Source organism: Thamnophis elegans, chromosome 2, assembly GCF_009769535.1.
Source record: "Thamnophis elegans isolate rThaEle1 chromosome 2, rThaEle1.pri, whole genome shotgun sequence".
NCBI classification, from domain to species: Eukaryota; Metazoa; Chordata; class Lepidosauria; order Squamata; family Colubridae; genus Thamnophis; species Thamnophis elegans.
Genome location: NC_045542.1, coordinates 75,103,128 through 75,120,148, shown reverse-complemented (window position 1 = coordinate 75,120,148; position 17,021 = coordinate 75,103,128). Strand labels below are relative to the sequence as shown.

The following is a 17,021-nucleotide window of genomic DNA, read 5'->3' as shown; positions in this document are numbered from 1 at the left end:
AAAATGAGCTTAGATAAATAGAAGACAGACACAGATTGCCATATCTCCCTCCATCTCTTTATTTTGATCCTGTTGTGTTTTACTTCAGGGAAGAAAAATTCTTTCAAGGCTGCTTGTGCATATTGGCTTGTATAAATCAATAAAACAGCATAAAGCCGCATCAGAGCAGCCTTTTTTCACAGGGAAAAAATAAGAATATAAAACCCTCAGTAGCTGTTTAAAAAGCCAGATACTGTTAATTAAACATTGTAAGAAAACAGAAGAACAGTTTATAATGTTCTTTAACTGGAGGGAGAGCCAAACGTTCATTCTTTGGATAGGAATTTCACAATGAGGGCAACACTCTTGTTCCTAATCTTGCAAAGCCCGAGCCTTGAACATAAACATTTCATAGTTTCATATTCTCACTGAAAGCCTCCAAACTAAAATGAATGTACTTCTGTGAAAGAACAATAACAAAGCAATTTGAGTTTGAGAGGTTTTGAGAAGAATGAAAAAGTTCATGAAGATTTTGTTCTGAATAAAAAGTACTACAGTAACTTTCATCCAGTTGCAAACTTTTTTCCCTGCCAAATATGGAAGGAAGTTCAGAAATGCATAAAAGTGACATTTATTTCTCTATTGTTGGAAAAAATCAGTGTGACTGTATAGAAGAGCAAAATTAAAAGCTATGCTGTACATTAAAGAGAGAGTAAGAGAAAAAAAACATTTGATTCAGACAAGAGGCAATTTTTTTCATGTGTAAATTTTGTGTGCTTTAAATTTAAGACTATTACACTTTTCATGTCCTCAGATAAAATAGGAAAACATTCTAAAGCAGGGCTGTCATATTCCTGACCCGCGGGCCAGATGTGTCACGCACTGGCCACGCCCACCCCTGCTTTAGTGAAGGAGAAAAATGTTCCGATACGTTGCATGATGACGTGACAATGTAAGCTAAAGGAAGTAGGATATGAATGTGACCAATGTCTGTGGGGATTCTCAATAATTCAGGTGATGGTTGCCCCAAAGGTGCTTTTTCAAAAAGACAACTGGACTTTGTTTTTCCTTCAAGATATTTCGCTTCTCATCCAAGGAGCTTCTTTAGTCAGAATTGAAGAAGCTTCTTGGATGAGAAGCAAAGTGTCTTCAAGGAAAAACAAAGTTGGAAAAAGCACCTTTGGGAGTGTAAGCCATATTGATCTAGCCTTTGCTCTTTATTTAATCTAGCTTTCTCTTCTTGCCTTTCCAGGTACTATGCCATCTGCTGCCAGCCATTGGTTTACAGGAATAAGATGACTCCACTACGCATTGCCCTATTGCTGAGTGGCTGCTGGGTAATCCCAATGTTTATTTCTTTTCTTCCTATAATGCAAGGCTGGAATAGCATTGGCATCATGGACTTGGTGAGTAGATCTCAGTTGCCTGATGTGAAACCTATTCCAGGTTAAAATCAGAATACTTTTATTTTGCCTACAGTCCTGCTTAGCCTTGAATGACTGTATACCATTGTTATTGATTTATGAATCAAAGTAAATATGCATGTCCCAGGATCCAATCTGAGTCAATCACCAGGACCAGAAGTTTACTTTTCCAAGCTTTTGGACTCATGCTCAGGGAAACTCTCTAGTAGTGTGTGTGTGTGTGTGTGTGTGTGTGTGTGTGTGTGTGTGTGTGTGTGTGTGTGTGCGCGCGCGCGCGCGCACGCTTTGAGCTTTTCTGTGTGTGGTATTTATATGGTGCCTTTTGTATTTGGATTTTTATTGATTTAAATATAAATTACATATATTATAAATGTAATTTACATTTTGGAGGTATAAATGCTGCTCTAGATTCTCAATATTATCTACAGTGGTGCAATGGTTAGAATGCAGTATTACAGGCTAATTCTGCTCACACTGCCAGGAGTTTGTTTCCCTGAATCCTGACTGGCTCAAGGTTGACTCACCCTTCCATCCTTCCGAGGTGGGTAAAATTGTTGGGGGCAAATGCTGACTTGTAAATCGCTTAGATAGGGTTGTAAAGCACTATGAAGCAGTATATAAGTCTAAGTGCTATTGCTTTTGCTATATATTTCCCATTCTAGGCCTTTCACATTCAGCCTTCCCCCCCCCCTTGGAGAAACTCTTGAAATCATGTTTAGGTCCTATAAAAATGACAACCAATATTATAATTTCACAATGCAATTCACTTCGAACCTACACAACTCTCTCTACCACAATGTAAAGCAGCAGGAGGGCAGCTGAGTCATGGTGTGTAAAAATTCCCATCACTGTGTGCACTAGACTTCTGCACAAAGCAAACTTTATTTTTCTATGATGTTTTCTCATAGTGACCTCTTATGTAATTGGATTCCATAAAATATCACTTATGAAAAACTGTTATGGGTATTCAATATTATCTACAATTTAAAATTCTACAGCAATAAATGAAGAAGAAAATTGCAAAACAGAACTATAAGAAGCATTTTTGAAACAAGACAAATAATGTTAGCACTAATTTATAGCTCTATAGATGATTTTAGTTTAGTTAAAGTATATCCCACTAAGATTTGAGCTAAACTAACCTATGAGCTAAACTAATCTCTGGGGGGGAAGAGAGAGCCTTCAAAATTTTTTAAGGACAACTCCATTTAATCCTTGTTTTGTACCTGTTTAAATTAAAACTAGCACTGCTCTGGGGTAGAACAGGTGATGAATCTCTTGTGGTATTCTGACTTTTCTGAATAATTGTTGGTTCTTCTTAAACTTTTGATTTTTGTAATATTTTTATTATACTGTGTAAACTATCCAGAGTCATAACAGATTAGGACAGCCTATACATTTCGTAAAAAACATAAACATAATTAATGGTTCAGTGCTCATCCAATCCAAATATTTCAAAAGGTTTCCAGATAACTTACACCATCATCTTTGGGTAGTTACGTTTTTCTTCATATCATAGAGCTGAGTAAAAGTACCCCCAAAAACATATGTTACTTGAATTTTTCTAATAGCTTTAAACAAAAGGCACATTCTTCAACTTGCTGTTCTCTGCTATTTGTGGCTCACTGTAATTTGGATGATTACTATAAAATTTATTCATTAGTTATCAAATGATTTAAATAACAATGGAAAGTTTTCTCCCTGAATCCAAGAAATGAAAATGTCTGTAAGGTGAAAGTACATTTAGTTCATACCAGTACTCTGTGTTTATTCATTTTGAAATGTTTGATTAACAATAAAAAAGTTAAAACAAGGCTGGAACATTAAAGACCTCAGAGACGGTTTACTACCTTTAAATCTGTTGTTATAAGCCCTGGTATTCTTTCTGGTCACAAAAGTTATAGAGCAGTATCCTATAATTCTGAGGTCAAAAGCACTCTAAAATAATAGTTAAACTTTAAAATAATTGCTTTCTACAGCATTAGGTGGAACAATAGGAAAGCCTGGACTTCTCTAGGTGAATATGTTCATGTTGTATTCATTTTGTACTTAATTCTAAGTACAATTCTGGGGGAGATCTCAATTATATAAGAAATATAGATCTCTAGTTGAATAGAGGTAGATTTGAGTATGTTTTCTGCAAGAGGTTTTCCTTAAATAGGGGTGTCAAAATCGATTTCATTGAGGGCCACATCAGAGTTGTGTTTCACGTTGGAGGTGGGTGTGCCCATGGTGAGTATGGGCAGCTGAACGTCACTCATATTGGGAGTCACCTGTGGTGGCCCGAGTGCTCTGCCACCAAAAATGGGGTTCTGAGCTCCATTTTTGGCTGTGATGGCCTCCTGCAATCCTCTCCCAGCAAAAACAAAGCTCAAGAGGATCATGTGTGGCCCTTCTGAGTTCTGTTTTCAGCTGCAACAGGCTCCTACAACCCTCTGCCAGAGAAAGTGGATCTCAGGAGGACTAGGTGCAGCAGCCCTCCTGAGCTCTGTTTTAGTCTGTGACAGCCTCCTGCAATCCCCTGCCAGAGAAAATGGAGATTGGGAGGGTCGGGTGCAGCCCTCTCAAGCTCTGTTTTTTTTCTGGCAGATGCACCATGGGCCTTTGCTGTTTCCAAGGTAGCCCCATGAGCTAGATCTAAACGCCCCATGGAACGGATCCAGCCCATGGATCTTGAGTTTGACACCCCTGTCTTTAAAGAACAATCCTTTCAGTTTAAGGATAGGCAACTTGTCCACCTTATCTACCTTTCTGTATTGATACTATGCCCTCTGGGGGGGAAATGCCTGGATCTTTGTTTTTGTACATGATAACTGGAGTAACATTATTGTATGCATAAAGATGGAAAGATTTGGCACTACCTACTTTGGAGGAATGGTTAATGAAGCTGATAGAATTTTCTGAGGTGGCTAAATTGATTTCTTTGATAAAAGAAAATACAAAAGAAAATTTATATTTATTTATTTGTTAAATTTCTAGGCCGCCCAATCCCAGAGGACTCCCGGCGGCTTACAAAGAAAGAAAAAAAGAAAAGCAAAATAAAAGAATAATTTAAAAATTCCCAACACACATACATTTCTAATCGGGGCTGGACCTTTACAATAAGGTCAACAGCCCCAGGCCTGCCGGAACAGCCAGGTTTTAACAGCTTTTCTGAAGGCCATGATAGTGGGTAAGGTCCGGACCTCTGGGGGTAGCTGGTTCCACAGGGTTGGAGCAGCCACAGAGAAGGCTCTCCTCCGGCGGCCCGCCAGCCGACATTGTCCGGCTGACAGCATCTGAAGGAGGCACACCCTGTGGGATCTTATTGGCCGTTGGGAGGTATGTGGCAGTAGGCGGTCTCGCAGATATGCTGGTCCATGTAGGGCCAACACCTTGAATTGCGTCCAGAGACCAATTGGCAGCCAGTGCAGCTTGTGGAGGACAGGTATAATATGGGTGTATCTCGGTACACCCAAAATCACTCGCGTGGCTGCATTCTGGACTAGCTGTAGTCTCCGAACACTTTTCAAGGGTAGCCCCATGTAGAGCGCATTGCAATAATCGAGCCTTGAGGTGACAAGGGTGTGAGTGACCGCTTGAAGTGCCCCCCGGTCGAAGTAGGGCCACAATGGGTGTACCAGGAGAACCTGGGCAAAGGCCCCCCTGGTCAGAGCCGACAGATGGTGTTCCAGTGTCAGCTGTGAATCCAGGAGGACCCCCAGATTGTGGGCCCTCTCTGAGGGGTGTAAGTCTTCACACCCCAGGATCAAGGACGGACTGTCTGAACTGTCCTTCGGGGGTAACATCCATAGCCACTCAGTCTTATCGGGATTGAGCACCAATTTATTCATCCCCATCCAGATCCTGACAGCTTCCAGGCATCAGCACATCACGTCTACCGCTACACTGAGTTGGCACGGGGCAGATAGATACAATTGCATATCATCTGCATATTGATGGTACTTTATCCCATGCCGTCGTATGATCTCACCCAGCGGTTTCATGTAGATGTTAAATAGGAGGGGGGACAGGACCGAACCCTGCGGCACCCCACACTTGAGGGGCCTAGGGGTCGACCTCGGTCCCCTGACCAACATCGACTGCAACCTACCGGAGAGGTAAGAGGAGAACCACCGTAAAACGGTGCCTCCCACTCCCACTTCCTCCAGACGTCGCAGAAGGATACAATGGTCGATGGTATCGAAAGCTGCTGAGAGGTTAAGAAGCACCAGGATAGAGGAATGCCCTCTATCCCTGGCCCGCCAGAGATCATCGATCAGTGCGACCAAAGCGGTTTCTGTGCTATACCCAGGCCTGAAACCAGACTGAAAGGAATCCAGATAATAATAAATATATTTATTGCTCCCATATGGACCTTTTGCATAAAACAGAAAATTGATAATTAGAGAGTACAGATTTTAGAAAAAAGACAGTAAAAAAGATCAGAAGCTATTTTTTTTGTATATATTTTCTTTCCTTGCTATTTTTTATATTACTTTCTTGCACTTTTACCTTTCTCTTTAATTTCTTTCTGACTTCATATTAACTGTATTAGTATTTTTTTCCTTTTAAAATTTTTTAATCAACTATCTTATATGTAATAATACATTTTTAATGTATCAATGAGCAAGACAAAAGTAAAACCTAATGGTCTGGTACAAGGCTTTCCAAGCAGCCAAAATCTTTAGATAGTCTCTGCCAGTCTTCTCAGATTGTTGGAGTTACTGACCACATGGAAGCATATGGAGGAAGGATTTGTGGTTCTACTTAACTTTTGTGTCATATAGCCTAGAAAGATATTTTTTGAGAGGGAGAAATCGCCAAAAACCATAAAATTTTGGCCAGTTCTCTTTCAGCTGTGTGTTCTGTTTCTTTAGTTCTATAACTACTCAGATTCATAGAGCCGAGGTGGCGCAGTGGTTAGAGTATAGTACTGCAGGCCACTTCAGCTGACTGTTATCTGCAGTTCAACGGTTCTAATCTCACCGGCTCAAGGTTGACTCAGCCTTCCATCCTTCCGAGGTGGGTGAAATGAGGACCCAGACTGTGGGGGCGATATGCTGACTCTGTAAACTGCTTAGAGAGGGCTGAAAGCCCTATGAAGCGGTATATAAGTCTAACTGCTACTGCTATTGCTATTGCTAGATTCAAGAAACCCTCCAAAACTGGCCTGAAAACAGCCAAAAAAAGAAAAAAATCCCAGCCAAAAACAGACCAAAAAATGGGCAGCGGCAGGGCCAGCCGGTGGTGGGATTAACTCCAACTGGCTGAATCCTACCTCCGCCTTTGAGGAGAGTGGCCAGGAAGTGGCGCTGGGTGTGATGAGTGATGTCACCCACCCAGTCACATGACCAACCAGCCACACATATCCATCCAGAGAACTGGTCGTTAAGTTATTTAAATCCTACTACTGCTTACATATATTCTAGATATCCTTTTTCCTCTATTAGGCATACAGGATGATTGACTACATGTACAGCATTAGACTGCTTCCCAGAACACTTCAGTAGATCCATTGTTCAGATAAAACTTTTGCTTCATTAATCCCCTCCCTCTTCTCTATTGATTTTTGAGGTGATTGCCTGACATTGACAATATTCCAACTCTCCTGTGTCTTATTCTCTAGAGGAAGGATTCTAATCCATGACAAACTGTAATGTCTACGACATATGAGAGGCAATTTTAACTCTTTTCATGAAATATGGGTCTTATACATTTTTTTTGTTTAATTCATAGAATTAATAGTAACCATGCAAATTATATAGCTTTTGAGGGTTTTTTTTTAAATCACCCTACCTGTCTCAGGAAACCATGAGTAGATGGAAAAAAGTTCTGAACCAATTTCTCCCACTTAGCCTCTCCAAATGTGTTGAAATCACAACTCCTAACATTCCCTTCCAGCATACAGTAACTGAATGAAATAATACTGATATTTGATATCAATTCTACTGTGATTGTTTATCACTTGTGCAATGTGTGGAATAGTCTTTTCCAGCATGCTACCCTCTAAGTATTTTGAAACCATAGTTTCCAGATCTGGATATTACATTATCAATCAGTGGCATTCATTGCAATAAAATAGTGTTTTCCTTAAAAGCTTAGTTCAGTTTTCTTTCTCTTCCTATCCCTTCCTCTCATCAAAACTTATATATGCTGGACAATAGAACAGATTTTTACAACCTCAAAAAAATACCATCCAAATTTGCTCAAAATCTGGCACCATAAGATGTTAATGAATTGTTATTAATTGCACTTTATTTGTTCCCCATTTTGATATTTCAGTACTATATTTTCTTTCAATAGTTGTTGAAAATAGAAAAAAACATTCAAGAGGGTTATCTACAGTAGAAAAATAGGACAAATATGAATAGGACAAATCATAAGTATGAAAGAAAAAAATGGATTAATTGTGAGACAAAAATTGTATTAGAGGTTGATGAAGAAAGATCTGTGATGCTAACATCATTTGTACGCAATGGGTAAATGAAGCTAAGAAAGAATATTTTATTTTCAGGGATATTTCCTTAAGTCTCTAATATTTCTGTGCTTTTGTTTGTTTGTTTACCTCTTCAGGTAGAGAAAAGGCAGTTCAACAATGAATCCAACTCAACTTACTGCATATTCATGGTGAACAAACCGTATGCCATCACCTGTTCAGTCGTAGCATTCTACATTCCATTTCTACTAATGGTTCTAGCCTATTACCGAATATACATTACAGCAAAGGAGCATGCTCACCAGATACGAATCTTACAGCGTGCAGGAGCACCAACTGATGGGCGATCCCAACACCCAGATCAGCATAGCACACACCGTATGAAGACTGAGACTAAAGCTGCAAAGACCCTCTGTATCATCATGGGGTGTTTTTGCTTGTGCTGGGCACCTTTCTTTATTACAAACATTATAGACCCTTTCATACATTATGCAGTTCCTGATCAGATATGGACCGCTTTCTTGTGGCTGGGATACATCAATTCAGGACTGAATCCCTTCCTTTATGCATTCTTGAACAAGTCTTTCAGACGTGCCTTCCTCATCATCTTGTGTTGTGGTGATGAACGATATCGAAGACCTTCCATCTTGGAACAAACGGTACCTTGTTCTACCACTACTATCAATGGGTCAACTCATGTACTGAGGTGAGTTCGAGACTACCTACTTTGATGAAAGCTTAAAGAATAATTTACTTATTTTCTAAATACATGTTTGAGAAATTTTTTTTTCTAATTATGTTTTAGTCTATGAATTCATAAAGGAAAGCTAAGATTTTTACTTTTCAGAGAAATAGTGATATATGTAATTTGTAATTTTGTAAATGATTGTATATACATTTTCAGATGAAAGAAAAGAAGTTTTGTGAAACATTTACAAGAGAGTAAAATTTCATGTCCTTTAAAAGAAAAAGCAAACTTTGCTATCCTAAAATTTAAATTTTCAGAGAGACGATTAAGGATGCAATATTTCATTTTTGTATGAGACCGGTTAAGGTAAAAGTACAGAGGTGGTGCGCTTGTGTGAATAAAATTATATTGTGTTAAATAAGACAGTGAAAAGCATGGGTCAAAAGATATATCTTAAACAGGTGCTGAAAGTTTAAAAGTGTCGGCGTCATCCATAACAAAACAAGGAATGAATGCCAATGGGTTACTTATATACAGGTACAAAACTCACATTCCTGGGCCTTTTCATAGCAAAGGCTTGGCAGTTTCAATACCTTCAAGATATCTCCTCCAGATCTCAGCTAAAAGGCAGATAAAACATTTCCTAAATTTCAATAAGCTTCTCATCTCTGCATTATCTGTGTAATGGAATGTATTTTGAAAAACAAATAGATATTTGGTCATAATGACAATTATTTTGAAGTTTCCTAAGGCAGCATCAAGTTGTTAATTTTTCTTGCTGATAGTGCTGTAGGATGGAGAGTTTTGCTATTAAAATAAAAAAAATATTAATAGGTAAATAACGATACTTTCTTGCTGCTGCAACTTTCATTCCTTAGTCTTTGAGGAATTGTTTATTTATTTTTTAAAAAACCCTGATAATTCAAGCAGTTTAAGAGATGAAAATCAAATCACAAATCTCATCTGCTGAAAATAAAAATTCTTCAATAACAAAAATTCTTTTAACATTATTCTGTAAAAAAAGAAAAAAAAAGATAAAAAACAGCCTGTTTTTTTTTACCTCACCTCTCCCTTCCCTAAGAGAAGGGGCAATCTGACAGCATCTTAAAAAATTTCACCTTTGCTGCTTTGCCTGTTATATGAAGTGGGATTTGCAAAACTGTCAAGGCAACCTTTCCTTTAGAGGATCTGGTGGGCAGTGATGTTCTTCTTCCTTCCTTCTCCCAGTTTGCAGGCAGGCATCCTGTAGAGTGCTGTCTGAAAACTTGTACAACATTCTGCATTTCCAGCTGAGAATGGTTCTTTTTGCATCAGAATTGAGCTGGAACTTAATCCATTCAGCTGCTGAACAGAGGCAGTAGCATGGAATGGCAGGTATCCTGGTTTGGGAGTAGCATAAATCCCTTGTGGGAACATTTTGGAGATAGATAGATAGATAGATAGATAGATAGATAGATAGATAGATAGATAGATAGATAGATAGATAGATAGATAGATAGATAGATAGATAGATAGATAGATAGATAGATAGATGATAGATAGATGATAGATAGGCAGGCTCAAATGATATGTCTAGGAAATGTGAAAAATTGTAGGTCAGACTAGTAGTTCAATTACATAAGGAACAGGTGTTGAATAACCCTGAACCTTATTTATTTATTTGAATTATTTACACCCCACATTTAACCACCTGATAAAGTTGCTTTCAAACATCAAAATACAATTGCTCTTAAAAGGGGTATATGGTTTTAAAGGAAACCATATTTTTTTTTAAAAACATAGCAAAATGTTATTATCTCTCAAAGGTTTGAAAATAATAGTCTTGATTGAAAGCTAAAAGAAGGGAAAAAAGTCAATGCTACATTAAAATCTTTAAGTAAGTAAAATTTGTATTTTAGGGCAAATCTATCAGTTTTGTTTCTGCACAGTTTTTTATATTCCTGACTATAATGGTATTTTGTTTCCACATTGATTAACAAATTCAGCAAACACCACATTGTATTTCTGTCCTGTACACTTGCAAAAACATTTCTATTATGTAATGTATTATTTGTGATGTGCTTTTAACCACTGCTACATTTCATGAGTAGTTTTGGAACTGCAAACCACATCATCAAATTTCCAAAAATGTCAATTTCTGTGCACATGGAAAGATGTAGGAAATTGATTTACAAACCAAATTGTACTGATTTCTTGCCCTGCATAACTCATGGAAGCACCTATAAAGCAGAGTCTCAGAAAAACTCAACCAATGGATAAATTCATATGGCAGCAGACTGTTTGTGGGGCCTTTAGTCCCCACATATTTTTCTCTATATATATGAAGTTATTTATACTGCCTAGAATTATATACAATCAAACAATTAATATTGGTCATAGTGGAGCTTACTGGCAGTTTTTCTTACTGGCAGATAGGATTTACTTCTCCTACTTATGGTTGGAAATTGTTTCATCTTTAGAAAATTAACTTCAAGAGTTTCATGCTTTAAGGTAAAAGCAGGGCCTTCTTAAAAATGTGGAAATATGGGATATGTGTTATGATATGTGTTACCTAGCCCAGGGATAGGCGTCTGTTTGGAATCTTGATAATATTTTTGCAGTTTGCATGGGATGAACAACATGAAGAAAGACAAATAATGTCTACTGTATTCAAACGAGAGGGGTATGTTCTGTACTTTCTATTACCTTTTGTTTCTTGCCCAAGGAGGGTATTTTTATTTATTTTTATCCCAACTTTATTATTTATACAAATTACTGAAAGTGGCAGACATATCTAATATTCCTTCATCTTCCTATTTTCCTCACAAAATCCTGTGAGATGGGTTGGGGGGGGAGAGAGGGGAGGGAGGGAGGGGGAGAGGGATAGAGGGTGAGGGAGAGAGAGGGGGAGAGAGGGACAGAGAGGGACAGAGAGGGACAGAGGGACTGAACCAAAGTCACCAACTTTTATAGCTGAAGTAGGACTGGAACTTATCATCTCTTGCTCTTTAGCTGGGGCTTTAACCACCAGACCAAACTGGGTCTTTTTGTGTGTGGGGGGGATGGGGTATTTTTTAAATGCCCCAAGACATTTTGAAAAGGCAGCCATATAAATAATCTAAATAATAATCATATTATTTTAATGGGGTTTTTTATTTTTAAATATTATAAATATATTTTAGAGCTTACTAAACAGCTTTTTTTGCCTCTGAATGTGTTATACATGAATGTATAGTGTTATACATGAAGGGAAAATTGCTCATCCTTGAAAAAAAAGCTTTTTTTCATTCTGAGTCACATAATTCTTATTTAACTTATGGAACCATATAGATATATCCTAGTCATCATTTGTCTGAGATTGCTGTTGTTTTTGGTAAAGATCATATGGACCTATGACCTTTAATTTTTACTTAGTTGCTATGATGGATAATGCATAAATGTTTGAAGGAACCAGGTAGTTTATTTTTCTTTTGTTGCTTCATGTTAAATAAATGTTAATGCCTCAATGTTTTCCAGACTCTATTTAACAATGAAAATTTGCTCCATCATCATGCCGAATCACTTCTATCCAACCTCTCCCAGCTGGAGACCCTTAATGATCGATCGAATATGACTGCATAGAAATGCGTGCTGTGCACACACTTCATCAAGCCTCAATTAGGTTTTGTTTCCTCAGCTTCCTAAACTGATGAAGAAGCTATTTTGTTAGCTTCCTGTGTGACTAAAAACTTTATCTGAGAATTAAGGATGGAGACTCATCCTGATTTTGATTGGCGGTTCATTGTGCTTGCTTTAGAGGTGGGCTTACATTGTGTGAGCTGCTTTTTTTTTAAAAAAGAAAAAAGATTATCATTGAACTCACCCAACTGATAGTATTAGGAGGTACACAAGAGAGTCTTCCTCCTACCCCAAGAGGCTTACTTTATATCTCTATTAGCCGATAACCTGGCTTTGCCCAGGTATTTATTTATAGGGGGAAAATGACTGGACCAAAGGTAATTTCTAATGTTGGATATTCTCCCTTGCCAGAGGGAGCTTCCTTGTGGAGTACAATGAAGCCGTTACCATGGTAACTCCACTGCAATGTACAGTAGAAGCCAGTATGGCTTGGAAGCACTGAAACAGCCACAACTTTGCCAAAATTATGTCTTCTGTAAGTTAGCCCATTTGAAATAGAGGTAGTCCTTGTCTTACAACAATTCATTTAGTAACCATTCAAAGTTACAACAGCATTGAAAAAAGTGACGTATGACAATTTTTCATAGTTACAACCATTGCAGCACCCCCCCAAGGTCACATGATCAAAATTTGTATACTTAGCAAGTGACTCATATTTATGATGGTTGCAGTGTCTTGTGGGTATTTGCCACCTTCTGATAAACAAATTCAGCAGGGAAGCCAGATTAATTTAACAACTGTGTTACTAATTTAACAACTCCAGTGATTCACTTAACAATGGTGCCAAGAAAGATCATAAAATGAGGCAATACTTACTTAAGAAATGTCTCACTTAGGAACAGAAAGTTGGGCTCAATTGTGGTCACAAGTTGAGGACTACGTGTATGTTGATTCAAAAACCGTTGCCGTAATATTTTATGTTTTGCCCAATTGAAGATTATAAACAAACAAACCAACACGAGAGTTTTATTATATATAGATTCAGCATAATTTAATGGTTAAGGTGTTGGATTAGGAGTCAGGAGACAGTTCAAATCTACTCACAACATGGCTGACTTTGAGCCAGTCGCTCTCTATCAGCCCAAAGTACCTCACATGTTTGTTATTTAAAAAAAAATGGGAAGAACAAATGCTATGTATGTTGCCTTATAAATACAGCACAAATTCCATCTTTGCAATTTATTTTCCCTTTGGGTGAAAACGTGTTACATTAAAATAATATTTCCTGACATTCCTGAACTTATGGCTTATCAGAAAAAAAGAATAGTGAGGTTTTTTTTGTGTAATTACAACATACATCAGCAAATTGAGGGTGACTTTGATGATAGCCTCTATTTTGATGTTATATAAGATATGGTCAGTCAAGTATTGAAGGATATTTTTCATTTACCTTTTTTTGTAACTCTTGTCCTAAAGTTTATGTTCTGTATATATTTTCTAATTCTCTACATTTATATCTATATGTGGTTATGCATGTAATCATACATTTATCCATCCTGCTGCAGTTATAGATTTGTATTTTTTTTGTATGCATCCCCACCCCCACCCCATTCAATATATTTGATTGTGTTGCTAGAAATAATGGATCCAAGTATGGGAAAGCAAAAGATTTTGAAATGGATTCACAAAGAAATTAAATTTATTTCTAAATAAAAGTGTCAAATCAATGCAATAGAATGCAGATGGATGTAGTACAGTAGTGGAAAATAATTTATATACAACTACTCCCCCATCAAAAAAAACTTTTATAAAAAAAAAAAAGAACTGAGCAAATCAAGGGTAAATCAAGGGTAATATAAAATTTACATTGATTCTGAACATCAATTAAGAAGATTACTGAACACTGCTTTGTATATTACTTTGAAATTGATTCAGTAAAAACTGCAGATTTGCAAGCACATGTTCCAAGGATGTCAGGAAAAAAATGCATTTCTGTCAGAAATTAGACAATATGTAAAAAATTATAATTCCAGATGAAACTATCTCTTTTTCCCCAGTGATGTCCTTGTGGTGTTGTCAGAAGTAAGGTCATGCATCTTTTAGAAGCCAGAACCACATATTATGTTTCCTACCTTGCGTGGGAGTAATATTTTAGAAATATAAGTACACATTTAATGATAAACCTTTAGTTTCTGTCCCAGATGTCTTTCTCACTACAAAAGACGTTAAGTGACAACAGCTGGGGTATGTATGCCAATATATAAAACTCTCCACAATATTAAAATGTGGCCATTTCGAGATTTCTCTGAGACATGGTACAATGACTAAAAATATGCCGCAGAAAAAAAGTTGATTAAAGTTTTGTCACGATAGATTACAATTAATATTCTGAATTTAGAATCAATACGTCACATTGGCCAAATAGGTAGCTTCAATCCGAACAATAAAAATCATGTCATTTCTGAAATCAGAGAAATATTTTAAAATTCAGAGAAATCTTTTTAAAGCTGATGGATATTTTTTGGGGAGAGGCCAGTACAAAGCGAAGAGGAGCTTTGAATTCAGAAGGAAGTTATAAATATATCCCCCTAGTTTTTGTTTTTAATTTTTTTTTATCATAACTAGTGTGATGCTAAGGAAATGATAAAAGTAAAGTCAGTCCTTGATTAATTGCTGCATATGATTTAAATAATTAAAGGACAATATTAGCCATTTGAACTGAGTCCAGAAGTAAAACAATAATTGGTGCAAACAACTGTTTGAAGAGAAATATACCTTTCTTCCTCAATGAAAATTGAGAAATATTTTAATTAATATTATTTTTAAATTTTATTTATTTTTTATTTCTTAATCTTAATCAGCATATTGCCACCCATCTCACTACTTAAAATGACCCTTTAATTTGAAATTAAGAGTCATGGGATTTCTTTTTCCCTTTTCAGGCAAAGATGGTAATGTAATGTTCTCCATTAGTGATCAGCACAAGCAACTTGAATTCTGTTCCAAGAAAAGCTTTCAAAAAGATTTGAAATTCAAGTTTTGAAATAAATTACTTTATACATTGTTTATTCTAGATCAGTGGTGGGTTCCGGATCCTGTTGCAACCGGTACGGTGCAACGGGGCTCAGCATCCACCACATGAATGCGTGCAGCATGCATGCATCCTTACCTCCTGTGATGCCTCTGTGAGCCTCCATGACGCTCCAGCTCATTGGCGGAGCATTGCACAGGCGCCGTACATGCCATGTGCATGCACGGAAGCCCCAAAGACCTCAAATACAGGTAAGGAAGACAGGAGGGTGGGTGGGTGGGCCCTCTGGAGCAGCGTACTGAAATGGTACCCGGTGCTGCTGGCAGCCACTGGTACACCCATACCGGGGTGTACTGCCTGCAACCCACCACTGTTCTAGATGTAAACATTATTAGGCCTATTGTCTGCAGCTGAAAGCATTGTGAAATCATAGATGTAATAGTATCCATAACAACTTCCGTTCATATCCATCAACCTACCTTCCTTCCTCCCTCCCTCCCTCTCTCCCTCCCTTTCTTCCTTCCTTCCTATAGAAACCAAAGCCTTGTACACCCTAATATTTATTTTTAGGATAGCTGTTATGCCTCACAACAGTCCCGCTAGAATATTAAAAAAAAAACATCCTGGGAGACTAATTTGCATTCTGGTCAATGCACATTTTATAACAGATTGTGCCTATTGTGTTAATCATTTTAATAACAGATAACAAATAAATCTCCCCTAAGAGCTATTTGTAAATGGACTACTCTACTCTAGTCATTCCTGATCTGTCCCCAGTCATTATCAATATTTGAGACAATACTAGTTAGCTAGCACTAGCAAACTAACATTAGCTGCACATTTTCCCACAGTTGTGCTAACACAAGGTAGGCAGATTTTCACCAATTACATTTTTGAGTTTATATGGGAATACAGAATTGGTTGTACACCCCGATTATGTTATAAGTTTGCTTTCAAAGCTGAAAAAAATAGCTATTTTTGTACAATCAAAGAAACTATCTATTTAATCCTATTTGCAAGCATTATGTATTTAGTAGCTACCATATAAGTAATGCATTGTTAAACCAAAAGCAGCACTGTGTCAAACAGCAGGCTTAAATGCACTCTAGCCAAAGTAGAATTGAAATGGGAGCCTTGACATTTGGATTTATTTCTGCTTACACATATTAATGATAGGTTTAGGTTTCAATTCCTTCCAGCATTAAAACAGCAAGTTTATTTAATGAAGCATGAATTTGATGAAGTAGGAGAGCTTTTATTCCAGTCAGGCACAGATATATAAAATTGAAAATGAGGCACCATCAGATATAAACTAAAAGGATTCACAGATTCTTTTATGGTATTCTGAACTGAATTTTGTAGAATTTTTGGATTTGGGGCAATTATGCCATTCTAAGAGTTGCATGTAACAACTGTAATCTATTTTTGGTCCACATTTTTATTGAATTATAAATGATAACAAGTATAATCTAGGAGAATTCAACATTCAAATGATTATATCAAACTACAATATGGCTACGCAAGGTCTCCTCAAAGTTGTAAGTTCAAGATCAGAATTTGGGGTTTTATAGAAGCCTGCCTGAAAAGAAAGCTAATTTTTCATGCAATTGAATTTATTTTATTTACTTTTATCCCACCTTCATTATTTTTATAAATAAGTCAAGGCAGAAAACAAACATAATACTCCTCCTTCCTCCTATTTTCCCCACAACAACAACCTGTGAGATAAGTTGGGCTGAGATAAAGTGGCTGGTCTAGAGCAGTGGTGGGTTCCTACTGGTTTGGACTGGTTCAGCTGAACTGGTAGTGGTTTGGCGGCCTGGGTCACTGAAACCAACAATGACCCAGGCCTGCCATGCCCCGGAACCGGTTGTCCCCAAAACA

At 37.3% G+C, this 17,021-nt stretch overlaps 1 protein-coding gene across 1 annotated transcript in view; it reads left to right on the top strand.

The window, feature by feature from the left end:
- The window catches only part of HTR4 (5-hydroxytryptamine receptor 4), a 131,759-nt gene that overhangs the window by 24,292 nt on the left and 90,446 nt on the right, over nucleotides 1–17,021 (top strand). The window contains exons 4-5 of the mRNA XM_032239042.1: nucleotides 1,232–1,385; nucleotides 7,959–8,527. Coding sequence (XP_032094933.1) covers nucleotides 1,232–1,385; nucleotides 7,959–8,527 — 723 coding nt within the window. The remainder of the gene's footprint in view (nucleotides 1–1,231; nucleotides 1,386–7,958; nucleotides 8,528–17,021) is intronic.